General features: G+C 41.6%; 1 protein-coding gene across 3 annotated transcripts; it reads right to left on the bottom strand.

Moving 5' to 3' along the window:
• Nucleotides 1–829: 829 nt before the first annotated feature.
• Nucleotides 830–25,386, bottom strand: ccdc186 (coiled-coil domain-containing protein 186). Of its 3 annotated transcripts, none has more exons than XM_035612783.2 (16): nt 25,235–25,386; nt 22,531–23,548; nt 22,027–22,153; nt 20,548–20,676; nt 18,368–18,580; nt 17,778–17,897; nt 16,864–16,968; nt 16,046–16,144; nt 14,501–14,587; nt 14,268–14,410; nt 12,869–13,124; nt 12,336–12,525; nt 11,534–11,632; nt 11,054–11,282; nt 5,565–5,784; nt 830–3,659 (listed from the first exon to the last, which is right to left on the bottom strand). In XM_035612783.2, the coding sequence occupies exons 2-16, from the start codon at nt 23,526–23,528 to the stop codon at nt 3,576–3,578; spliced, it is 3,099 nt and encodes a 1,032-aa protein (XP_035468676.1). In that variant the 5' UTR covers nt 23,529–23,548; nt 25,235–25,386; the 3' UTR covers nt 830–3,575. The 3 variants fall into 3 exon arrangements, 2 of the variants coding, with proteins under 2 accessions (XP_035468676.1, XP_035468677.1); XM_035612784.2 differs by having other exon boundaries at nt 11,552–11,632; nt 25,235–25,385; XR_007029825.1 differs by lacking the exon at nt 830–3,659 and adding an exon at nt 7,875–9,569 and having other exon boundaries at nt 5,659–5,784.
• Between the last annotated feature and the right edge of the window lie 813 nt (nt 25,387–26,199).

Raw genomic sequence — 26,199 nt, 5'->3', positions numbered from 1 at the left:
AACAGAGAGAGAGAGAGAGCGAATGCATGTGGGCAGAATGACAGTGTGTCTGGGGATAGTGTTTCCGCAAAGCTTCTTTTATTACTCTGGATCCAGAAGAAAGGGAACGTTAAGCGCACTAAATCCTCCATGTGAACTTTTCAAGAAGGAAAAAAGAAAAAGAGAAGAAGGGCCGACCTATCACCAGTTGCAGCTCCTCATTTGTGAGGATTAGCTGCTTTTCTTTGGGATATTAAAACAGAATACCCCCCCCCCCCCCCCCATTTTTGGACAGTTGGCCAATCCAAACAAAACCTGGGGCTTTAAGAAACTGTGGTCAAAACAACTGGCTTATTAATGAAATGAAAAAAGAATGGCCCAAATGTGAACCTGTCCCACTTTCTATTCATATGATTTATGTAAATCATTATAAACTAGATCATAGGTTATGCAAGAATGACCTTCAATGACAGGTTGTGCAGGGGAGGCTCCTCCTGGAGTTGTCGTGGTTTGGACTTTGGGATTATTCCCCCAACGTTGTCTTATAAATCATCCGAACGGTCGCCTGGTTGAGTGACAGCGGTGCACATACTGTAAGTGCGTGACCTCCAGCACAGCTGACATGACTGCTTTTTGAGTGCATCTGCAAAAGAAAAAAGAAAAAATAAAAAAAGAGTCACTGTGTGAGAGGTCATCTCTGTGAAAAACGGCCCCATTACCTGCATCGCTCTTCATTCCACTGTAACAGCAACAGAGAAACAAGAACCAGGGGGGAAAACAGATGTTGGGCGTCGACCTCAAACCTCAAACAACCGACCACAACAACAACAACAACTCGAGACAAGTCGGCTGCTGGACATTGGAGAGAAAGTTAAGACTTATCTCCTTTTTATTCCCTGGAAACACCATATATATATATATATATATATATATATATACACACACACACACAAACATAATCCAGAATCAGGGCGTTTTTAAAACTCATCTCATCATAATTTTACAGAATGCCATATCTACAAATGTATATTAGAATCACAGTCTGAATATTCCACTAAACAGAAAAAAGGGGGGGGGGGGTCATTGCACAGGAGGAAGAAAACAAAGACAAACTTCTTCACATTTCAACACTCGCACAAACCGAACATCATTTCTTCATGTTGCATTCGTATAGTAGAACTTCAGGTTGTTTCCACTCATCCGTACAGTGCTACTGCAGCGTGGCTTTGTTTCAAGACCGTGGAAATACAGGTGACACGCTGTGACTGAATCAGGAGGGGAGAAGCGCATTAGCATGCCTCAGAGAATTAGGAATTAGAATGAATTGGGAAATCCCATGCGAGTGTTTTGCGAAAGGGTGTTTTTCACTTCTGCACCAGAAGAACAGAAAAAAGAAGAAAAAAAAACGCCTGCTATGAGAACTTCCCTGCAGCAAGCGGCTCATTGTGGCACTGTTTAAGATGCGCGTCAACATCCGGATGAGTTTATTTAGAAATAATCAAACGACTAAATGTAACGTGCTGGGGTTGAATTGGAAAAAGTCTGGATTTCTTCTTCTTTTTTTTCTTAAAGAGGGGGAACGGGTTTCCGCTGCAAGCGTCAATATCAAACAGCATCAAGGTGTTCTGAAGTCTAGTCTGCATGAAACAAAAAGCAAAAGGTGCATCAAACACACGAGCACCCACCTCAGCACCGGGGGAGGCTTTAAGGACTCCTGTAAACTTTCATCTCCGTTCACACAGTGGGCCATTTCAGCGTAGCCTGGGGGCGGGTGCGGGGAAGGGGGATCGGTCTGCAAGCGTTAAAGCTCTGATCGGGGGTGAAAGAAGCGGAGGAGGCTTATCTTTTGTGACAGCTTCTGCAATAGGATCAAATTAAGACGCACGGGAACCGTTAGTATTGTCGGATGGAGCTAGGTGCCCGGCAAGTACCCTTCCTCCTACGTGTTTGAACGATAAACTAAACAGCGGTGAACGAGAAGAAGAAGCTTTGTTGCGCATCAGTTGCGAGCGACCGGGCTGCAGGTTTGTGTTTGTGCGGCTGACGAGGCGCTGGGCAAAATGCAAAAAAAAAAAAATGGGAGTTTACCTCTGCGGAAGGAACAAACTTCATGGACAATCTATAATCCCTGACGACTGAAACAAACAGAACGGGTTTTAAAAAGGCACATGCATCTCACACACACACGCTCAAAACAGACAAACAGTGAACTGCCACGCCGACACACTCAGAACAAAAAAAGAAATCGACGAAGGGAACGTGATTGCACTCCGCCCTGGCTTTCTATAGGTTCCATGAGCTTTTCCTGAGCTACGGCTACAGATCTTTGTTTCTACAGAACTTTTTTTTTTCTCTCCCCCCCCCCGCGACGAGATCATATCAGACACGTGCTGCCATAAAAGGTTTCTATCAGCCACTAGCATCTGTGTGGCCGCTGTTTGAAACGAGGAGCGCTGATGACGGTAACAAACCACCAGGCGAAGCTGAAGCAGAAACATCTTTGTGTGAAAGTCAAAAACGCTGAAAGGTATTCCTACATAAAGTCTCAGTTGATCAGATGATTTAGAAAGAGGAATAAGACTGAAAACCATCAGACGAGGAAATAGAAATTTGGAGACAGCAAAAATGGAAATAAATATGAAAGAAGAAAAATCACATTCAAAATGGCCAAACTTCTTATCTTAGCATGGTATTTGTCTTTCTTTTTTTCTTTTTTTTTACACACATTAAGAGTAGGATTCCCCACAACTGAGCTACAGTCTCCGTCCTCGTGTCCAGCACCGGTGTCGTGCAGACGAGCCCGTCTGCTGGAACCTGGCCTCACCAGCTTGGTCCACACGCTGTTTGTGCAGAGCGAGAGAAGATGGAGAAAACGGTGCCACCTGAGGTTCCCCGCAAGCCAGGAACATCCGTTTTCCCACTTTTCCTGCGTCGTTAAGCTGAAGAAGCAGGCTCTTGGTAAAATACATTTGGCTTATTGGCACCGGGAGAGACGCGTGCGATCATCTCATCTTCCTTTACTTAACTGTTCGAAGGACACAGCTGTGATTCGCTGTGAGGAGAGAATGCACCAGGGGACTCTTTTCTTTTCTTTAGGACAAATTCATTGGCAAATCACTTGTATTTGTTGTTTTTGTGACTACTTCCCAGCTAAATGTTTGCTCTACATTCATGATTATGGCATCTTCGGTCAGTTTACAGTTTAACAGACAAGTCAGCGTTTTTACACTTGAGGAAACGGTCCCCTAGGATAGTTTTCATCTTGGCACGGCTCAGGGGGAGACAGACGATCGCCATCGGAGGAAGATCTGTTGTGTTGGAGGAGGAAATGGAGGTGGAACCATATAGATGGAGAGGAGTTCAAGTAAGTTTCAGACACGAGACGGACGAAAAAAACTAAGGAAAAAAGCGGTCCTCCGAAAAGCACCCCGAGGTGCTACTGGCACATCACGACATTCAATTTTGCTCCTTCGTATGTTGGACAAATGAGTGCGTGTATACATCTCATTTTTTTTGCTTTCCCTTCAAAAAAACGGTGTGTAGGCGATTCCTCGAGTAGCCGTTTCATTTTCTCTCTTTCTAGCAGCCTGGTCGTGTCACTTCCTCCCGACTGCGTCCTCGGGATCTCGCCGCTGTTTTATGAGCCTCTCGATCTCCGCCCCGAGTGTCTGTAGATTCTCCTGTCAAAGAGAGCAAAGACCTTCAGACTCAAATATGACATTTAAGAGACAATATCGGAGAGGGACAGAAACACAGAATGATACTGAAGAATGATCCCTCTCGTCCATTTTACTTGGTATTTTCTGTACTTCGTGGTTGAGATTTGCAGGACACTTTTCATACTCTCTGAAGAAACCAATTGCTACTCTAGATTATTAATATCAGGGAATGTGAAGCATTCATTTGGCCCCATCAGAGGGTTTTGTTAAATCATTACTTTGCGCTCACTGCCAATCATTTCTCCCTTGGAAGGGGATTCATTGTGTCGATTTTCACGTAGGCCGACCGCAAGTGCGCCTACATTAATTCACATTGGAAGCATGAATAATTATTTTGCATTTTGAACTTGGAATTATCTTTGTGTTGTGCTTTCGTCCACTGTATTCAACGCTAATACGGGTTTGAGTTTCACTTGACACTTTCCGTTGTGCATAAACGGTCAAAGTGGAACAGATTCATTCAATTAACATCAAACGCAAATGAGAAATTAGTTGAGCTGAAATCATAATTCAATCATCTAAAGACCCTCAGGTGCAGAATCCACCATTTCAGATCATGAACCAGCGAGGAAGAAGAACACATCTTGGTTCCAGCGGCAGCATCAGTGATGCAGACTCTGAATTGAGACCATGGTTTCTAAATATGTCGTCTGTCTAAAAACGGAGAGAAGAGCTGATGGAGGACCTGACAACGACACTGTCAGTCTGTCAGATGAAGCAAGAGGTGACAGTCAATGTGCTACAATCTGTGGCTGACATTAAAGTTTTGGAAGATACCACGACCCAAATGTCGAGACAACAACGCTCAGGAAAAGGTCAGATAATCCCTGTACCCTGGTTGAACTCTTTTATCCACACCATCATATTGTTGGCGCACTGTTCTCACTACTGTCCCGTCACTGTTGTTATTCATGCTAAACTGACAATGTCAATGTCATGTCAGAAGGCCACGGACAAGAAACACGTGTTTTCAGTTGAAATATAATATTAGAAATGAGCTGCAGTGAAGGTACGGCATGTTGCCTGTGTATTACCGAGCATCATCACCACACAGGGAGTAAGAATAGAGTTTACGGATGACAACCAAACTCTTTTGCCTCCAAATGCTCGACTCTATTGTTGCAATTGGTCATTTCAGATTACGTGACTGATATGCTTATTATGATGCAACCATTTCAACCATATATATATATATATATATATATATATATATATATATATATATATATATTTTTTTTTTTTTTAGAGGAAAGGATGGCAGTTCTTGAACAAAATATGTGGAGGTAGAAATTATTAAAAATAAACACTGATATAATCTAACACACCATCTATACAGTTGAAGCAAATAAACTGAACTGCTGAACACAACAAATCGAATCTTCATCCATTTTATCACCCACAAGCATTTTCTGTTTTTCTGTATTTATTGTTCTAAAACTGCATTTTGATGTTTTTTTACTGTATCATTTTATTCACCAATCTCATCGGCCTCCGTTCTGAACTGTTTGAATCATGTTTCAACTATGTTAAGCACTTTGTAACTATGTTTTATAGAGGGATGTATAATTTTTTTTTATTATCATCATCATTATCTTTTGAACTCACACCACCTTTTTTCAGTATCTGGTTTTCACTGAACATCTGCACGCTTTGACAGTCAGGTCACATCGGGCCGTGTGGAGCATGACACTGGCACAACCAATTAATTATCCACTCAGCTTCAACAAATTATGCACTCGCTGTAAATTAAGATGCGTTGTACGGAACCGCGCACACACCCTCAGTGTCATCAATGCATGCGGGGCAGTTTTTTTTTCTGTATTCAATACTTCTGGTGGAGTGATGCCTGCTGGGGGAAGAGTTCACCTTCAGAGTGATGTTCTTCAGCAGTGTGTCCTCCAACACGGCCTGCAGCTTCCTGTTGATCTCCAGCGACAGATCCAGGGTCAGCCCGCTGTCCGCAGGGTGGGAGGAGTAAAGCGAAGCCATGATGCCTCCCCGCCGGCTCAGTTGGGCCTTGTTCATATCTGAAGCCTCCGACGAAAGGGCCCCGGACTCCTCTCTTAGCACGTAGCTCTGGATAATTCTGTGGGGAGTAACGAGAGGAAACGGATCAAACCACGTTCTATAAAAAAGTGGGTACGGAGTGAATGCAAGGCATCGGCTTGAGACTGTTGAGCGAGGAAAATTGAGAAAGTGAGATTAATAGGTGGGAGCATGGAGAGCTCCTACAGAGCAATAAAATCGTTTCCAGCAGCAAAAGCAGCGGACGCCACCGGAATAGTAATTCCAGAGGGATTGGACTCATGGAAAAGGGGCACAACCAGTCAGAGATAAAGAGATTATTTTTGTGCCAGTCAGAGAAAGACAGGGAATGGAAACTGTGGAGTAGAGTGAACTGCCAGAATTTAAAAAATGGGTCATTAATGTGAATGTTGTTGCAGAATGCTTTACAGTAATCAAATAATACTCAATACACGTTATTTCGCAAAAAATTATAAAACTTTGACCTGATGATAAAAAATTCACAACTAAAAAAGGTACTTGGAGTAAAGCTATATGATATGCAGGGTGCCATGAATTTAATATAAGTTTTCACATGAATTTTTCAAGAAAACTCATGACTGGAGGTTCTGGATAAGTTGGTATGAAATGACCACATGCCTGTGTGTGTGTGTGTGTGTGTGTGTGTGTGTGTGTGTGTGTGTGTGTGTGTGTGAGTGCGTGTGACAGTGAGATAAAGCTTCATGTTCATAACACATTTCCATCTCAGGAACAATAAGGTGTCGAGGTCTGTTTGGGCCAGAGAGATGGAGACGAGACTATTCATTAGCTCGGTAGTTTTCCCCAGCACAGCCCAGAGACCACTGACAGACAAGACGCTGAAAAACCAAGCGTTGTCATTTTCACAATTAATTTCTGCGTCCTGCATCATTATCTTTTTCTTAATGTGCAACCAAAGAGAAAGGAAATGAATACAACACACTATGAAAAGCAAAAAGAGATAGTTAAGGTAATGAGACATTTCTTCTGCAAGAGGAGTGAGGATGCTCAGTCTACAAAGCCTTCGGAAATGCATCTGTATTCTGAATTTTGTCTTTAGAACCTTTAGTGTATGGGGAGGCTATTGTGTTGTGTTCAGTCCCACAGAAAAAGGTCAACAATCTCTAAAGATGGTCGAGTAATCAATATTTCAAACCTGTTTCTCAACCTGGCCTTGCACCTACAGCACTAACCTGAAACAGCCAACAACACTCAGCCCCCTGTTGGCTTTGTTTAGTTCAAATTCAGGGGGTGTCTGGGTGGGATTGTTTTTGAAGCCGAGTAACTACACGGGGTGAGATCAGAGCAAGGGGGAGTTCATGACTGTGAAAAACACTCCCCAAAATTTGTATTTCTTAACAGAGTCAGATGACTGCCTGACTTTTAAAGCGGAAAGATTCCCATCAGAAGATTCTAGAGAGAATAACTGGAGCATAGATTCACTGGAGCTACAACTACTGCTACTACAAATACAACAAATGAAAATGAAAGGAAAAGCAGTTAGCGTACTACATCCTTAAAGATAACAGCTCTCTGTACCGTGATAGCCTTGACTCTTCATGTGTGGCAAAAGGAACTGCTCGGTGCAAATACACAATATTCTGGTCAGTAACTTTATGGATCCTATCCATACAGTCACTCTGACCTCAGGAGGTCACTGTAAATGTTATGGGCACAAAGATTCTTCATGCAACCGTCAATGTCTTTGAGGAAATTGCAAATGGTAAGTTAAGCAGGTAAATTGTGTTGCGCATAGTACTTTACATGCAGCAGCCAGGGGACACTTGGGATTCAGACCTCTTTAAAACTCCAAACAGGTTATTTTACCTGAAATTAAGATATATTTGATGACCTTAGAGAAATCACTTTTCACATGCGTTTTAGGCATTTACACTGGTAATCTTACTTTCACTTTTCTGTCCTCCGCAGAAGTCAACACAATATCTATGCAAAACATAAACCTAAAACTGAACGGTGTGATGAATGCATTCTAAATTACCAAAGTAAAATAGTGCAAAAAAAATAAATGAAAGCCATGGAAGCACTACAAAGAAGCAACCATCAAAAACTGCCCCCAATCCACACACAGACACAAACACCTAGATCTGCACATACAAAAAGAATGAGACTTACCTCTGACTAGACTTGCAAGGGTCCATATGTGGACCCCAGTTCCACCACGACGGTGTTTAGTAAAAACAAAAACAAAACAAAAAGTGACAGAAATTAAAGATGTTGCCACACGGAGTGCTGAATGGCATGCACAGGTCAGCGGATGTGCAGGGAAGCATTTGTGACTGATGAGTCCCTTTTTTGTTCCTTTCTTCTTTTTTTTTTTTAAGTGTAAGCAATGAGGGCAGCAAGTCAAACATGCATGAAGTGAAGATGGCAATTTTGGGTACAGTGCAGATCTCAGACATGATTGTGTCCGCCATACAAAAAAAACAAAAAACGCCAAAAAAGTGGCGAGACCCGCCGACATTAAAATATCTTTAAACTGCTGACATTGCACCTCCTGTGCTTACTGCCGCCTACCTGATCAACTGACGGCTGCTGTGTTAATCGGATTGGTTTTATGATAAGAATACAGTAGAGTACATGAGCACAGTATCGGACCCAACACTGGCATCCGTATCCGTGCATCCATAGCTTCATATTTTGCTGTACCACAGTACATGCTCAAAGAAACGCGGGTACTAATGATCAGCTCTTCTGTGCTACAAAACGGCACAGGCACTGGCTTACATACCAACTAACAGTAAGGAAATCCAAGCCCGAGTGGCATTGGGACAACCTTGAAAGGATCCATTATAATATATCTCGACACATTCGGCAGGTGTGGATCCTCGAGAGACGAGGACAGATTTAATATCGCTTAGATTTTTGCATTTGCCATCGATTACGACCTTAACAGAGTGAAGAGGATGCTCGTCAGATGAAGGGCCAGTGACACCCGGACAGAATGACTCTTTCCCGCTCCGCTCACATCTGGTTCGTTTCAGCATCATTTCAACTCAAGACACATGAATGGATAGTTAGACTTGATGGTCATAATAACCAGGTGTTGGTGCTGAAGGACAGACATCATTGCCCCTTGCTGCCATTTCTGCATTTTTTCCTTTTCTTGCTCATTTACCGCCAATCATAAGATAATTTATGAACATTGAAGCCAATGACCCGTGTTTGACTTTGGAGCAGCACGTGAACATACCACTCTGAAAACATAATATAAAATACAAAAAGGTGATGTGTGTTGGTTAACTGAAGTGAATGGAAATGAATTGCTGCATGATGGGTGAAAAGAAAAAACAGAAACTAATTTTGACATAAAATTATAAAACTGGGAGAAGCTTCTATTGAAAATTGACCCAGGATTAATTAAATGAAGCCGCAGTTATAAGCACAGAGACTCGATGTTTCTTCTGAAGATGCACCTTGGCAGTCAAAGGTCATTTCTCACTTAACGTTTTTTTTTTTATGGACATAAGCCTGTACCTTCAATAATATGTCAAAGAAAGATGTAGAGGTGCTCCAACTCTCTACAGGGAAAATGATTGAGACTTTAACTTCAGGGACCAGCAGTTCCCATAACAACTCCTCCCAATTAGCAGTTCCTTTTACTTATACAACACAATGAATTAAAAGAGAGGGTCTAACCCTTAAAGATGCAAAACACTGTCATCTTTCAAGCGTGGATGTGTTGACAATAAAACTAAAATGTAACCTAGTGAATTTCTTCCACTAATGGTCCCACTAAGCTTCTGCTTCCTTATCTCTTGTCTCTTTATTCATCAGGTATCTCAGCTCGCCAGTGTTCACCAGGCTGTCCTGGAGGGATAGGGACAGAAAGGCAAAAAGGACAAATTCACATCTCGCGTCTGCATTCTTCCAAGTGTGACACCCCCCTGCACAGCTTGAGATTTTTTCAGAGCTAAATTTAGCCCGTCAACCGTGGGATTCGTCCTCAATTTTAACTCTTGAATGTAGGTTGAGGCTAATGGATTCAATCCAAGCTTACAGTTGGGAAACAAGTGAGAGGAGGAGAAAGAAGAGACAATCCAACGTCAATATAATCTGGTAACAAGAGGCATTGTGATGCGCAACTTCGACAAACTCAATAGAGCAGACTTCCCTCATCCATGAATAAGCTTTCATACATTTGCTAGAAATCTTTCCACATCTCAAATCTCTTTAGCTCTATGGGATTGCATTATCTCCATAACCCATTTAATCCCAGCACAGGTTCACAATCCACTTAACCGTACATGAAGTGGTGTTGTGATTAAGATTTACCCAACGCCCTTCACACCGTCGCTCCAGGTTGGGTGGTGAGATGAATATGGATGTAACATCGTTAAGGATACATACTGAGGCATTGCCCCCCCACCTCCCATTGACATGACTATAAATAGCTCAGAATGAAGTTTGCCACGAATCAGAAGTTCAATGTTTGCAGGTGCTGGAATTTAGAGAACAGAGAGAGAGAGAGGGAGAGAGAGAGAGACGTAGAAGGAGGTACGGAGCCTCGAATTGTGTTTTTCAGCATAAACTGTCTGTCAAGGTCGGCGACTGAGGTACTGGGTTCCTAAATATTTGCTGAAATACAAAGAAAATGTGTGTTGACAAATATTTTACATTACAGCATGTCTGCAATATACAGTTCTTGCAAGTGCCAAGAACCAAGGAGATATACCCATTGCATTACGTGTGTAATTTTTTCCCTTTTTTAGCAATTTTACATAACTGCAGGAAATTGCTCTCTTTCCTATGCTTCCTTGGAGTGACTGCTGATGTTATCACATGAGACGTTTCTACTTTTCTTCAAAGGGAGGTGACAAACTGTGGCTGTGCAAGAATCCACAGGATGTTTGAGGGTACCTGTATATAAATCATTTAGTCCTTGAAGTGGTGGTGATGGAGGCTACTGAGTCTGCCTTGGTTCGTTCTCTCATTAGTGAGCAGGTTTTTACATATTTAATTTTTTGCTGGCTGCTGGTTGTGGCTTTTTATCCTTCGTACTTATTGCACAAGTACTGAAATGCTGATAAGCTTTAGTAAAACTGTATTAATACTTCTCTAGCTTTACATTAAAACTACTGTGGGCTCTGAAACGTCCATCAGACGTGTCAGGTTTGTGAGGTTGTTGAGCATTTGCATTGGAAGTGCTGTCATGTCAACACTGAATCCATCCATTAGTATTGTTTGGGTAAAATATACCACAAACCACCGCACCAGAAAAAAAGGTCAAACTGCTCTTAAAAAGGTCAGTCAGCCTTACATATTGCCAGAAAAAAAAAATCCATGCCACTCACTTGGTCTTTTTGCGGATCTCTTCCACCAGTTGCTTGATGTGATCTTCCATGAACTCAATTTTCTCCTGCTTGCGAGCCAGGGCCTTCTGCAGGCGTACAATGCGCTCCACCAGCACAGTCTTGTCCACCTCTGGGTAGCTGTCCACGACCATGACTGAAGGACCCGACTGGCTCTCCGGCGACCGCTCGTCAACACCACTGCACCCGCCGTGACGTGCGTTCAAAGAGCCTGGTGTAATGGACGGGTGAGGGAGACGTGACTTAACTTAGACAGCTGATCACTTTAGGTGTGTGAGTTATCCATAAACTCTGAATGCATATTGCTTTTTATTAATATTTCCCCTTTGTTGTCATTAAATATGTAAATAAACACTACCTTCTACAGACATCTATCCCACCAAAACAAAAACAAAAAATGTATGCCAAATATTGAAAAACAAAACCCTTTTAATATTACTACTATGTGTATTAAATACTAACCAAATCCAGGAGCAGTACCTGAGGAACTCGAGCGACTGCCCATACTGCTGACATCCCGGTCGCAGCCTCCATTCTCAACATGCTCCAGTCTCTTACGGGCTGTAGAAGAAGAAAAGCAAAGACCATCTAAGAGACACTAATAAGACTAAGTCTGTGATATATACAATTAGAACGTAAATGTTAACTACTGAATTTCACAAATTTATCAGCTGAATTCCGCAGGTTACATTTTGCGAGTCTTTTAAGACGAAACATAGTGGTGATTTAAAATTGATTGTTTGTCAAAAACACCAAACATTTGATTTTATTGTACGAAATAAAGCCATGCAAGAAAATATCATTCATGTTAGAGGCTGTGATTTGGAAGTATTTTGGCCAATGAATGACTAAACAATACATTGATTATGGAAGTTGATACATTTCATGTAACCTACTGTTTTGCTAACAACTCATTTCAACACGAGCCAAAATGTTCTGTAGTCGAACAGAAATTTTCCTCAAATTATTAGATAGAGGCAGAGGCAGAAGACACGGTGAAAGTTAAGCATCACTGCTTGACCGAACTCAGGGAGTCCCATCTTTACTCAGGTGTGAATAAATGTGATGCAGGTTGATTTTGAAAAAGAAAAAATGACCACACTGTAGTCATAAAGAGTTATTGCATCACTGAGTAATTTACGGCTTCAAACTGTGATGTTACAAAGAAAGTAATTAGCCATGTTTAATGAAAGGTATCTTTTATAATGGCTATAGGTGCTGATATCTTCCATTGGCAGCAAAAATATCTGATCTGTTTCCCGACCTTGTGTTAGTTGTTTTGTCAGGTCCTTTATGTTGGCAGCCTGTTTCCTTTTCTGGGTCACCAGCTCGTCTCTTAGCTCTTCCACTCTGGTTTTCAGTTGGGCCGCCTCCGTCTGCAGTGCCGTCCGCTCCTCCTGCAGGCCCTGCACCTCCTGCTGCCTCAGCACCTCTTCCCGTTTCAGCTGCCGCGACTGGAGACGAGAGAGAACTGGGATTAATGATGCAGCGACCGCCACAGCAAAAGTGGTAGGATGCTGAGACAATGGCTGCTCGTTCAAACGACGAGAAGGTTAAAGCACCGCACTGAACGTCAAGCCTGAAAAATATCACTGTTCAACAACACTGTGTGCTCTAGGTCAGACTCAGTTGTTATGAGAATGCTAAATGGTACATTTGATCTAATTATTGATAAAAAATAGAAAAAAAATAGACTTAACACATTATAACTTAGTGACAGTTTTCAGCAAGATATTCTCTGCTTTAATGAGGTTTGTTTCCCCTCGTGTATCACTGTGCAATCAAGGGGTCCCCAACCTTGTCGTCCAGTAGCCTGTTGGTCTCCTCCAGCTGTGCTTGGAGATCTGTGAAGCTGCAGGTGAGCTGATCCAGCTGAGACTGCAGCGCGTTGCTCTCCGACTGGAGCTGGGCGTTCTTGCTGCTCAGCTTCTCCGTGAAGCCCAGTAGCTCGGCCTCGCGCTCCCTGCTGCCCTGCACGTCGTGCTGAAGGTCAGTCATCTGGTTGGTAAAGCTGTCCACTTCCTCACGCAGAGACGTGATCTCCTGCTGGTCTCTGTGTGATAAAAAATAAAATTAAAAATGTATTAACCAGATGTTAATAAAGACAGCAACATGAAAGGAATATTAACTGCATTGTCTGAATGACATGTATATTATCAGTGGTACGATTATACACGAGAATTGGATGACAAACAACCAATCATATCTAATAAAATACAAAAAAAATACATATATTATTTTGAAGGAAAGAAACATGAGTAAATGTAAGAGGTGGTGGAAGAGAATGAAAAATAAATCAATTGCATAAATCAATTTGAGTCAGTGCCACCTATGACACACCTGCAGACACAGAAAGCAGCATTTCAAAAAGTGGAAACATTTCTCTGTCAAGTCACATGCTCATGGCCGGCAGAGCTACAGGCCCACAGAGGGACACAAGTCCCTCACTGTCCTATGTGCTATATCCATCTCTAAAAAAGGGACAAGAACTATATAAAAACTCGCACAGTTCTGTCAAAACCGGTTATGTCCAACTGTTGATACACAAGTCAAGAACTGAAACTGGGCTGAAAGTTGACCTAATCCAAATCCCGTCGTGTCCAGGTTTTGTTTTGCAGTTGAGGAACAGGATCCCAACTGTGTTTCCTTTCAAACACTGAGGCTACTGGGACTTTCCTTCATAATTCAATAGTTAGCTGGACAAGCTTGACGGTCATATTTCTGAGTGCTGAAGCCTCCCGCTCTCTCTTCAAGTCTGGACTGATCGCTGTGGCAACCGCAAGATGTTGAATCAATAATAAACCCTCAAAACAAATGTCCCATGGGCATCTGGTTATCAGATTACAGTGTCTGAATTGTATTTATAGTTCATTGCCAATGAATGCTTAGATTCACAACGAGCTGCACTCTTGAAGTGGAAATTAGTGTCAGTATGTTGTAAACTTATAAACATGAAATCTCAGAAGCATTAAATGATGAGGTCATGATGGAGAAACACATTAGAACAAAACACAGTGTCCATGGCCTCTGTTCATTAAAATTACAGTGTCCTTTATTCATTTCCTTCAGATGCTGGATATGAATAACTGTCATATGGTGCATATAATTTTTTCCCATCATTGTGTGCAATTTAATTCATTGCTGTGTGTGTGTTATTGTCCACGCTTGAGTTTCCACATGCTCAGTGTGTGCGTACCGTTGATGCTGCTCCTCGAGACAGGTGATCTCTTCCATTTTTTCTCTCTGGCGGCGGATCTCAGCTTTCTGCCTGTTGATGATCTCCCTGTACTTGGTCAGCTCGTCCTCCCAGCGTGGCCGCTCATCCTCCAAACACTTTAACTACATGACAACACCCACTTATTGAGCTGAAGACGTGCCAATATCGTGAGCACCATCAGGTTTTTTCGAGCACTTTTCTGTGTGACCAACCTTGGTGCGTAAAGTAGTGAGCTCATCCATGCCTTCTTTGTAACTCCTCTTCAGGTCGTCCAGCTCTTTAGCCTTCACTCGGTGTACCTGCCACATGCATCAAGTTGTACGTTAGACGTACCCACAATTAAATGTTTCCTTCAGGTCCTATAAGCCCTTTCTGTCTCCAAGCCTCCAAATTTTTTTTTGTAAAAAGCCCCCCCCCCCCAACACTGAAATGTTTTCTTCTTCTCCAATTCGAAATGCTAAGGCTAAGATTTCATACACATTAACCCTTCAGTTGAGTGGTTTTACACATCAACTTAAGCCTCCATTATGCTTAATGGAACATATTTCTTTCTAGAAAACAAAAGAAAAAAAAATCTCACAGCACCATCATTTCACAGCAGATGCATTTCCTGGCAATCCAACTGTCGACTTCATTAGAGTTATTTTGCCCATGCGCTCATTAAGCGTGTGAAAGCAAGAGCTTAATAATGTTTCATGTCATGTTTTTAAACAAAGCCATTAATGGTACTGGGGCCAGTCAACTTTTCCACGAAGCCATTAGCAGCCCGCGGTAACCACGGCAACATGCCGGTGAAGAAGATGCCAGCAAATTTACAATCTAATTCCTCAATTCATCCCTTCCCATCCCACTTCAATGTTAACTCTGTAGCAGTGATGGAAACTCAACTCATGCGCCTGCATTATTTATGAATGGGCTGCATCATCACTTGAGCAAACAAACATACTCCAGTAAACACAGGCTTGGACCAAGTTATTCATCTGCAGGGCAGAGATTTGTGCCAATGTGATAAATAAAAGTGTGAGTGATGTGGCAGAAACATATCGCTTGTCACCACTTGAAATATTTACATGATTGAGTGTCAATTTCTGTAAAGTGATAAATAAATGCGATTAAATAAAACTTTAATGATGAAATACATAAAAATTAAAGACAGCTTAATAGGTATTAAGGCCTGATCATTTGAAATTAAATTCAAACATTAAGACATTTTAAGGATTTGTACGCTCACACTGGAGAAATAAACCAATACAATAAACGGGTGATGCCCGTTCCTTCTGGGTTGTTGTTAAAATCATATTGATTATTTCTAGGCCAAAATAGATATTCTGCTCAGAGTGGGGCAGAGAGGAGAAAAACAGGCCATTGTGTTTGGAGGGAGTCCATGTCTGTGCCTGTGTGTCTGCCTGCAGAGTCTATGTGCCGGTGTGTTACGCATCCCTGGTTAAGGCAATTACACCTCTCAGAGTGATTAAAAAAAATCATCTGAAAATAAATGTTTTCACCAGAAGAGCTGGCATTATGGACATCAACAAAAGGACGAATAATCGTTTCTAGCAGAACAGAATCTAAATATAATTCTAAATTAATAGCAGACCTATATTACTGTTTAATCAACATAAACTACTAATTGTTGCTTAGCTTTGCATTGTGAGCATTATGAAAACTGCATAGCCTTAAGCTAAGTGAGGGTTCCATTCATGTTGTATACATGAGTGAGAAAGTGTTTTTTGTCTTGAGTGCACAGTGGTTGTTACCTCTAATTGGTCTGTTTGTTCCTGCTTGTGTTTCTCGAGCTCTCCCTTGGTCGCTCTCAGTTTGGCGTCCAGTTCGTTGGACTTGAGCTCTTCCGATTCCTGGAGGACAGCAGAGTGAATTATTTTTTTAAAAGACAAGGCAAAAAAATGAAAGAAAAGATGTAGAGCAAGAAAGAGAGATTTCTGGAAGCAACTGTTAATAAGAGACACTGAGCCATCATTTCAATGTTAGCAACAAAGACATCTGGGTCTAATTTTGGTTTCAGTTCAATTTTTTGGTGAAAGTGACAGTGTACCTTCGTTTTTCAATATCCTGTTTATACAATTCTTATCCACATTTGCTTTTTGGGAGCGTCATGTTACATCGTTTTATCTTGATGACTTGTTTGGTTACATGCGGGCAATGTTGTTTGTACATGGTTTCCACCACAGAGAGAAAACTGAGGCAGCTCTTTACTACCATCATAAGGTGCAAGAGAAAACTGCCATTCTCCTGAAACAGAATCAGTATGGAGGAGTATCTGTTCGTATTCCACAGAACATAGTAAGTGTCGCAGTTGAACGTTTTCTCATCACGTGTCCCGCACCAATCAGATTTGATTAATTTGTTCTTTAACCAATTGGATGAGCAATTGGGAGTTGGCGGCCTGATTTCAGCCCTTGATAAAGATGTTAATAAGCACACGCATGCATCCATATTGCCATCACATCACACAAAGGCAGACCTGTGGTTTCACTCTGGGACACAGATCCTCTTTGATTGCATACATCCCTTCTCACGATGAAATTAATACTTCTACGCCACAAATATCACAGACCTGGTAGGTTCGGATCATGTCCTGGCAGTTCTTACGGATCTGTTCGGTCTCTTCTTTGGCCTGGGCCAATTTGGATGTGGTCTCTCTCAGTTTGTCTTTAGTTTCCTGCACAAAGATAAACACAAGCTTGCTTCTGTAATTATATCACTTAAAGGCATTTCACATCAAAAGGCTGTACTGTACAAAGCCATAACAGTTTGTGAAAGGTTGTGTTTCTTTTCCCGAGCAGATATACACACGTACAGGCATAATGATTTAAACACACATCAACCAACCAGACAACCAGAAAGAGAAACATTAGTGGCTCAGCTACTGTGGCCTCAAGCAACAACTGTGTTTTCACTATTATTTCTTCCTCTGTTTACAGTTGTGTATTTGCTTTGGGGCAGTTAAAAATAACACCATTATGTTGTAATAGAAAATTTTGAAAATAGCTACAGTGTTAATGATCATTTCCTAGCAGGGTCATTACTGTACAGTTTTCACCCCATTTCCTTTCACTCGTGAATCAAAAACACTCATCTAATCATGTTTTTGATTTTTTTGGGTGGTTGCAGAAAAACTTAGGGGCAGATATGATTTTGTATCCTGGGAATGGTTACAGTAGCAGGCATATGTTTAACAATTACAGTATAAAATGATAAGACAATACGATATGAAAAAACCCCGACATTAGACAGAAAATTAACCAAGTTGTTACAAAGGGAAATGTTGTATACACTGTAAACTGGAGCCGCAGAGGCTTTATGAAGCCAACCGTCATATTAGCCGTGTAAATTTTGAATGCAGCATGTTCATTACAGTGCTCTTAGCTGTGTTTTAACAACAGACAACCAAAAACAAGAAAAGCTGAATAGTTTTAAAAGATTTTTTTTTCCCATAAAATGTTTCCTCCATTGACACAGTAACATTACCTTGTGTGCATCCGCCTCACTCTTTAGTTTATTCTGGGCCCATTTGACCTTGATAAGATGCGAGTTGATCTCCTCCTTCAACTTTTCCACTTCTCGAGTCACCCTGCTAACCTCGCCTTCCTGAAAAGATAAGGATGGTGAAGCTGTATGTTGTTGTTTTTTAATATTCACACAGCATATACAGAGTTGAAGAGGGACGTCCAAAGTACTGCTGACACACAACTCAAACCAGTGTGATAACAGTAGACAGGGGACAATCTGTATGTGCCACACGATGTTCGCTTCATCTTTGAGAAACTGATATTAAGTGGAAACATTGCAAACAAAGTACAAACGAATGACTTGGACAGCTTTGTATGTCTATGTTTCTTGTGAAAAATTCTATCCATCTGACGGCACACTGCAATTAGTTCAAGCTGATATGTCAAAACAATTGTGAAATGTCTTTATGCTGCAGAGAAATGTTTCACTTTTGTCAAACGTTAACTTTCAAGCTAAAAGCAGATTCAACCTGGGTGAGCAGAGCTGTTATTGAGTCTTTATGTCCTTATTATAAGCAGTTTACGACATAACTCTGTCACAGTATTTACCTTTGCATCATACAGCTGCTGCAGACGGCCTTTCTCCTGAGCCAGTTGGTTTCCTCGGAGCGCCTGACGGTCGACCTCCTTGGTGGCTTCCCTCAGCCTCTTCTCCAGACCCTCCTTATCCCGTCTCAAGTCAAGGGCCTCCTTCTCCCCCCGCACATATTTCATCACCATGGTCTCCTTCTCTTGGCGTGCCTCGTCACATTTCTTGTTCGCCTGAGATGTATGTGTAGATCGTTAATGAGGTTTATAACATTTTCCACACTTAAGTCGCTGAGCTGCTTATATTGGACCCAAAAAGAGGAGCAGAAGAAAGGGATTCACCCCCCCCCCCCCCCCCCCCCCCGCCACGAATCCCTAGCAGAAGATGTCTGGGGAATAGATGGATGGTCTACTCTACTTCAACCAGGACTGGCACAAGTGTTGGAACACAGACAGCATCTCAGTGTGGATGGAAGTAAAAACTGCTGACAAACTGTATGATTGTCAGCTCAACAACCTTTTACCAAACAGGGCCGAATTGTTTTATCTTGGCAGCAATATCACAAATCCAACTCTCTGATTCCTTTATTTCACTAAGAGTGGAATAAAATGGTCTATTGTTGTATTATTGAGTGCAAGAATAGTAATGCACCCAGACTTCTCCAATCACATTTTTTACTACATTGACACAGTAACATTACTACGGCTGTAACAAACAGTTATTTTCATTTTCAATAATCTGATTATTTTCTTGATTAATCAATTAATATTTTGGTAATAAAATGTTAAAAAAATGTCCTCAATTTTGAATCCAAGATGACATGATGTTCAAATTGCTTGTTTTGTCCAACCACAAACAGAAGAACAATAAATATTGATTAAAAAAAAACTATGTTTAACTAATCATATTATCTCAACTGTAGTTTCAAATAGCACTTCCAAACACCTGCAAACCAGGTATTGCCGCTGACATAATTGAACACCTTTATGGGAGTTGATGGGGGCTTATTCCTACAATTAAACTTTGCCTATCAATTTATACCTGAAGCCCTCAAGATCAGCTCAGCACTTTAAGACCAACGGCCACCCTGGTACACCTGCTATACAGACACTTCATTCTCAGTCTGATGGTTCATTCATCGGTTTCCCTGCTAGTCTCGCACCTGTGTGTTCATTCCTCGTCCCCTCGAGAAGATCAAGCATGTGCCTGAGTTTCACAATTTGTAAAACAAACAGTTTCATGATCTTATACCCCAAAGTTCTGTATTTGTACAACTGTACAAACGGTTCAAACTGACACTGTGCATGCATTTGTCTCTCACCCAACAACATAGAGATATCACATTGTGTACCTGATGCACAAAAAAATTCCCTCCAACCCAAAAGTTTAAAAGAAAGAAAGAAGGTATCAGTTTAGTGCCAAAAAGCTTCTACAAAATGACATGACCAAATGTTTCAAACCACCGGGCCAGCAGCTGATTAGGACTGGGTCACCGTCGTATTACAAGGGAGGAATGATAAATGGGATGGTCGAGAGTGCAAAATCTACCTCATGCTGTTCACTGAACAGTGAAATTAAAAATTGTGAAGTGTGACAAAATTGTCAAGAGAAAAGTACTGCACGTGGTTTGAACCAGGTGTGTAAACTACTGGATTAAAAAAAAGTGCTATCACTTAACAAGTGATTAAATCTGCAATAACATGTTTGGTGTGCAAAAACCTTGATTGTTCAGCTGCTGGCTTTGTGCAAACGTTTTCAAAACTGGGAAAGTTTGTATTGTATTTTTGGCCATTTGAGCTTCAGCAATATTTGTTTGTTTTTTATCTAAAGATGAATACAACTGGCACTTTGTCAGAGATTCATGCAGCAAATGGAGCCAATTAATAAAAACATTTACCAAAGACAGTACACAAAAAGATGACTTTCTTGTCTCAGCACTCTCATAGTGAAAATCTACCCTAATAGTAGACTATTACCATAGTCTGCAATTGGAATGGGTATGTTGATCTTAATTTTTTAACTAATAACATTATGAGATACAGTAAACAACAAACTCATGCCAAGTTAAACAAAAATAAAGGTATTGTAGCTGGATTAAAAAAAAAGAAAAGAACATGACCAGACATGCAAATAAATGTCAAAACTATGTTGTTTGACCGGCTTGTCAAGGAGCCCCAAAGCATTTAGGTCCCAGTTGTACCTGTTCTAGTCGGTAGGTCATTTCCTTCTGCATGTGCTGGAGGGCAGCCTTAGCAGCCTGGTCCTGGTGAATGAGTTTGTCCCGCGACTCCTTCAGTTCAATCAGCAGCTCCTCCACCCTTCCCTCCAACTGAAACAGAAACAGGGAGGATACAGGGTTAGCAACTTGTTGGGCGACAATGTGAGCCTGGCACACACCTGGGCAAACCTGCTACATAAGACGACGCCTGACGGAACATGATGAGGGCAAAATTTATTTAGACAGAGCAGCAAGAGGAAGGCGGTTTGTTCTATTACATATAAAATAATCAGTGTTGATGTGACCATGCTACAGGCGTTACATTTACAATTTTTCTGAAAAATTCGACAGAATAGTCATTAGTCATGGACATTTAGTATATCAATTATATAAACAGACATTCCCAAATTTCTCCTTTGTGGGACGAATAAAGGAAATAAATTATGAAAAAGGATACAAGCATACATTGAGTTTGTGTGTAGTAAAAATGTCCTCCTACACCCTTTTGTCTGCACAATGCTTAAACAAATGCCGTTACCAAGAAAGCAAGAATCAATTATTGTTCCTTCTATGGCAACAGCGTTGCTAGACCGAACCCAATGAATAGAGAAGCTCTTGTGTCTTTTGAAACGCGAGTTAGACGTTAAGCTTTTTCCAATCAAAGGGTATGAGACACACACACAAAGAGGACATAAGGCGTTTAATACAGAATCCACCCAAGTGTTTACAGTGATAGTGATTTTGGAGTGGTTTTCAATCAAAGGTTAGGAAACACACACATTTAAAAACACACAATGCACCCAAATGAATACAGCCTTTGATGCACATGTGGCCTGTTGAATGCTAGTAATCAGGACTCAATGTCCTTTTCTTCTCCCCCATACAGGTTGCTTTGTTTGACTAGCTTAATTACCAGCTCTCCAGGGCTGGACTCTAGATTCAATTGAATTGGAGTGTTGCTGTGTTTGGTGTGGTTTGTCCTCTGGTTTGCTCTCTAACAGAGGGCGTTGGCTTAAGTCCCACAAAATCATATCCATACAAAAAGGGATCTAATTACCAAAACTTAATTTTGAATGTGCAATGCCTTACATGATGCATTGTTCTACCAAATATTTTTGAATGCCAAAGAAAAGTCACTGATCTGGTGTACCATTTTTTTTTTTAGCTGCTGTAAACTGTAAACTAAAAAGATAGGTAATCACAATTATCAGAAATAAATGTCTGGCACAGACAGGAAGTGAGGCAAAACATTGCATCGGAGCACTTCCTTGTTGATGAAAAACATTTTCATTGTTTTGAAAAATCTATCAACAATAACTTGCAGCTGTGTTGGTGAACAAAGACAATTATTTTGGAATATGCTTGTTTTGGACCGAGGGACACAGACCACATCACTCCCAAAACATCCAGTGCCATGTGATCATTGTTATACATGAACAGACAATAGAGAGTGAAACTAACCTTTTTAATGGTGGCCATGTGTTGCTTTTCTGTCTCTGCCCTCTTTTTCAGCTCTTCCTTCATGTTGTCCTTCTCTGAACAGATACCCAGGATCAGCTCCTGGTGTCTTTTGTTGTCCTCAAGCAACCTATGCGACCAAGTTCGCCACACACATAAGTACACAAAACCAATTCAGGTCAAGTCCACACAAAGCCCCGATTATAATTAGGTAGAACACAGAGCAGGATAGGAAAATATGTGTTATTCTGTCATTTATCCAAAGTCCACTTAGTACTACAATAAAAAAAAACACACACCCACTGCAATGACCTTTAATTTAAATGATTCTTTTCTGTCAGCTTCATGTTTAATACAAGTGAGGTTGAACTAGAAGGGAAAACAACTAGCAAGTAGGGTAATCCCTTGCTCAACTGACCCATTTCGATGGAAAATAAGTACTGTAAAAATAGTGTAAAATTATGTGGTGAGGCTGAATCAATCTAAACTTACAAAATAACACATTACCTCCGAATAGCTTTCTCCTGTTGTGCATACTTGTACTGGGCACACTTCTCAAAGACCACCATGCAGCCCTCCTGGTCTGTGGGGAGCCCGTTGACAGGTGGGCTCCCTCGTCTCTCGCTTCCACTTTCACCATCAGGCAGCCGACAACCCAAAAGCTCTGACTCCAGCTCATCCAGCAGTGACTCCTGTGACAGAGAGCGCTGGATCTGGGAGATGAGTCTGCGGCTACAATCGGTGTCATACGGGCTCGACGTGGAATGTGTGGGGGCTGAGGTGTTGGCACTGCTTTGCGGACTGGAGGCAAGTGAGGAGCTGACTGTGTCAGAACTAGGGGTTGAGGGGCCGTTTGAGATCCCAGACGTGGATGTGGTGTCTGTGGGGGAGCTTTTGGAAGTGCTTTGGACGGAAGAGAATGTAGGACTCTCAGCTGAGCCATCATCAGCATCAGAAGGCAATGGCTCGGTGGAACAATTTGTAACCATGACTGACGGCTGCTCAGCGCAGTTTGGAGTTGTGGCACGAGGAATGTTTGCTTCTTCACAAGTCAATAAGGTTTCTACTGTGCCTTCAAGAACAGAAGGAGACTTTTCATCTAAATAGGTGTCTATAGTTACCAAAGCTCCGCGAGCTTCATTTGAAAATGAAGACGTTTCGTCTTCCATGGAAACTGTACTGCTGTGACAGCCGGTATCAGCAGACATCTCACTCCCCTCCACCTGTTCAAAACTGCATGTTTGAGCCTCCGGCTGAGTTTTTGTGTCAGTTTCAACATCTGCAGTACTGTTGATTAATTCTCTTTCAAGCTGTGCTTCATCTTTTGCCCGATGACACTTTTCTGCCTCATCTCGGTTATTGTGATTTATTTGTTCCTCATCTTCCATGTTGCCTGTGCTGTTGTTGTTGTTGAGCTGGTACACAAGAGGAGATCCCTCACACACAGATTCAGCCTCTAATCCTTCCATGATGTGTGCATCCAAAGCAGGACCAGGCTGTTCCATGGTCCCTCCTTAGGTTAAATCTGTCAGAAAGAAAAGAAGATGAGAGAGGGGGACATTGAGTGGGAGATAAGACTGATAAAATGTTTGGGTTTCATACAGTCAACAGTTTTCCTGTGAAAAACCACAAACTCCTGTATGTCACCAACACAGCTGCCCATTTGCCGTCTGTGTGTTCTTTCTTCCTGTAAAACAGGTACAATCCTGGTGTTGGGACCAGGAAACAACCTGACACTCCTGACAATAAACTTCACATTTCCTCATATTTGTTATCTGGTGATTTGCAAGTTTATCTGTCGCTGAAAGACACATAACTCGAAGGCATGCATGCTATACAGACACGCACACTGGGAGGTGTGGTCCTGACAATACCTGTGACGTATCTCTACTTCTGGGCGTTTGGCGGTGCAGTATGTCATTTAACTAAGAAAGGTATTCAAGATTACAACACAGCCTTCATTGATCTTCAAAATGTATTACTAATCCGTTCACAGGTACAACACATGCAGGCAGTTTTCCTTTTTTTTGTATATTACGCCACCAATAGAGGCTATATGAACAAAGATTAAAAACCATAATTCACCATATGGTACAACTTATTTAGGTTTAGTTGATATCACCTGTGCAGTTCACTTTATTCTTGGGATATGAAGAAAATTCATTGGCTAATCAACAAGGGAGCGTGTCTCAGTCTGAAGCATTGAGGCTTGGTTTGGGCCTCTGACATCGGGGAGTAACACACTATTCCTTTGGCTTTGTCAGCATTTACCGTGGTGTTAATTACTGGGGCTGACTGATGATAGCTGGAAGCCACGTCCCCTTTCAATACAGCTCCCTGAGTTATTGTCTGGTCAGACAACATGTAGCGGCTGAGGCCCCTTCCTCTGTTACACCAGATGGGTTTTTTTCACGGAATTTCCCAGCTTGGGATGAATAAAGTATCCATCTATCTATCTATCTTTCCTGATCAAAACCACCACCCCCCCCCTCCCCTTTACTATTAGTCCTAGCACTTTCTCATGCAATACTATCTTCTCTGTCCTCACAACAGTGGCCACCAATGGGGAATCGACATTAATGTAAGCCTTACAAAGGCTACAAGGTGCTAAAGATCGTCCCACTGCGTGGACGGGACAAAGCGACACAATCCACTCTCTCCTCTTAAACAGTGACAAGTACAACAGCTACAGTGCATTGCAGCCCTGATGATGCTCTTGTGACAGGTGTCATGCCACGACACTGTCAAGGGTAGAGTCAACGTAATAACACAAGCCAGCCTTATAGTAACACCGCTTTCAGGTGCCCCATGTATCGCGTTGGTGACTGTGCAGTTCGTATTCCACGCGTCTTAATTAGCACTTCGATTCATTTACCTGTAAGTGTGCCCTAATGCCGACTTTAGCTAGCTAGCTAGTTTAGTTAGCCGCGGTGATGTTTGAGGAAAACACACATTATCCAGCGTAAAACACAGCAGCCACTAGGGTTAATACACAGCAGGCTAAACCAAGTGTGGCTCGCACCGTTTGAGGGATTAACCGCAGACTGACATATCGTACGGAGCCGCTGCTCGACATCGCTGGTTAAGCTAGCGTTGAAAGGAGACGCGTCAGCTAAGCTACAAGTACACAAGCTAGCGCCGCTAATGCTAGCATCTAACATAAACACGGAAGCAAAGATTTCATAAGAAGATGTTGGCATTTTTCACCCACCGAGCGCGAGTGACCCATGGTGCAGTTTAATGCGGAGGCGATCGGAGTAAAGGCGAACTTCGGGCTGGCTCGCTGGCTAACCAGCTGATAGCCCCAACAAGACACTTTGATATGACACATCAACAAATATGGCCACTGCATGAGGAACGACCAGCACTGGACCAATAGGAGACCAGCGAGAAATGACGTTGGTGTGACGTCATCAGGTACAGCCCCCTCATCCCATGTTTTACAGAAAATGGAATAAATTACAAATCAATAAAACACACACACACACACACACAACAACCAACTTTCTTATTTGTTGAAGCTGTGTGTTTTAAAGACTTGTAAGATCATTTTGGAGGATGTGGACTGTGGTATAACTGGAATGCATTATTTGAACACGTGTTCGTTTATTTTGGTAATCCCATTCAAAAGAAAAAAAGTGATCAAATCAATGACCCTTGTATTGTGTCTCTGTTGATCATGGGATGGTGGTGGGGGGTTCTTTTGTTTGTTTTTAATTTGCCTTCATACAAACGGCTAGGATGTCAAAGGTCAAAGGCAAAGGGGCAATCAAGTAGGTGTGCGCCTTTTACCTAGAAAGATTCTAACGTGATAGTGAAGTAAAGACAGCTGATGATATATTTGCAAGATATCGAAATTATTTCAAGGCAAGATCATGTTTTGAATATAACTTAACAAATTGTTATATTATCTGCCATTATAACACCTATTGCAGATTTGTTGTTATTGACACAAATTACTGATCTCTGTTTTTTTGTAATCTATGAGCCACTAATATTTGAATTGTTTTGTTTTTTATGGCCAAATATTTATTTTGAAATGATGGACTATTATCATTTTTTGCTTTGTTAAAATAAATAGAAAGGGTGATATATGTGTAGGCATATTGGTTTATGTAGCCTCGACCCTGCAGGTCTTGAATGCAAATGTGCTTATTAAAAGTAATTTACTTGAGA

Source organism: Scophthalmus maximus, chromosome 16 (genome assembly GCF_022379125.1).
Source record: "Scophthalmus maximus strain ysfricsl-2021 chromosome 16, ASM2237912v1, whole genome shotgun sequence".
NCBI lineage: Eukaryota > Metazoa > Chordata > Actinopteri > Pleuronectiformes > Scophthalmidae > Scophthalmus > Scophthalmus maximus.
Note: the sequence above shows the minus strand (reverse complement) of the source record. Positions and strands in the feature narration are given on the sequence as shown.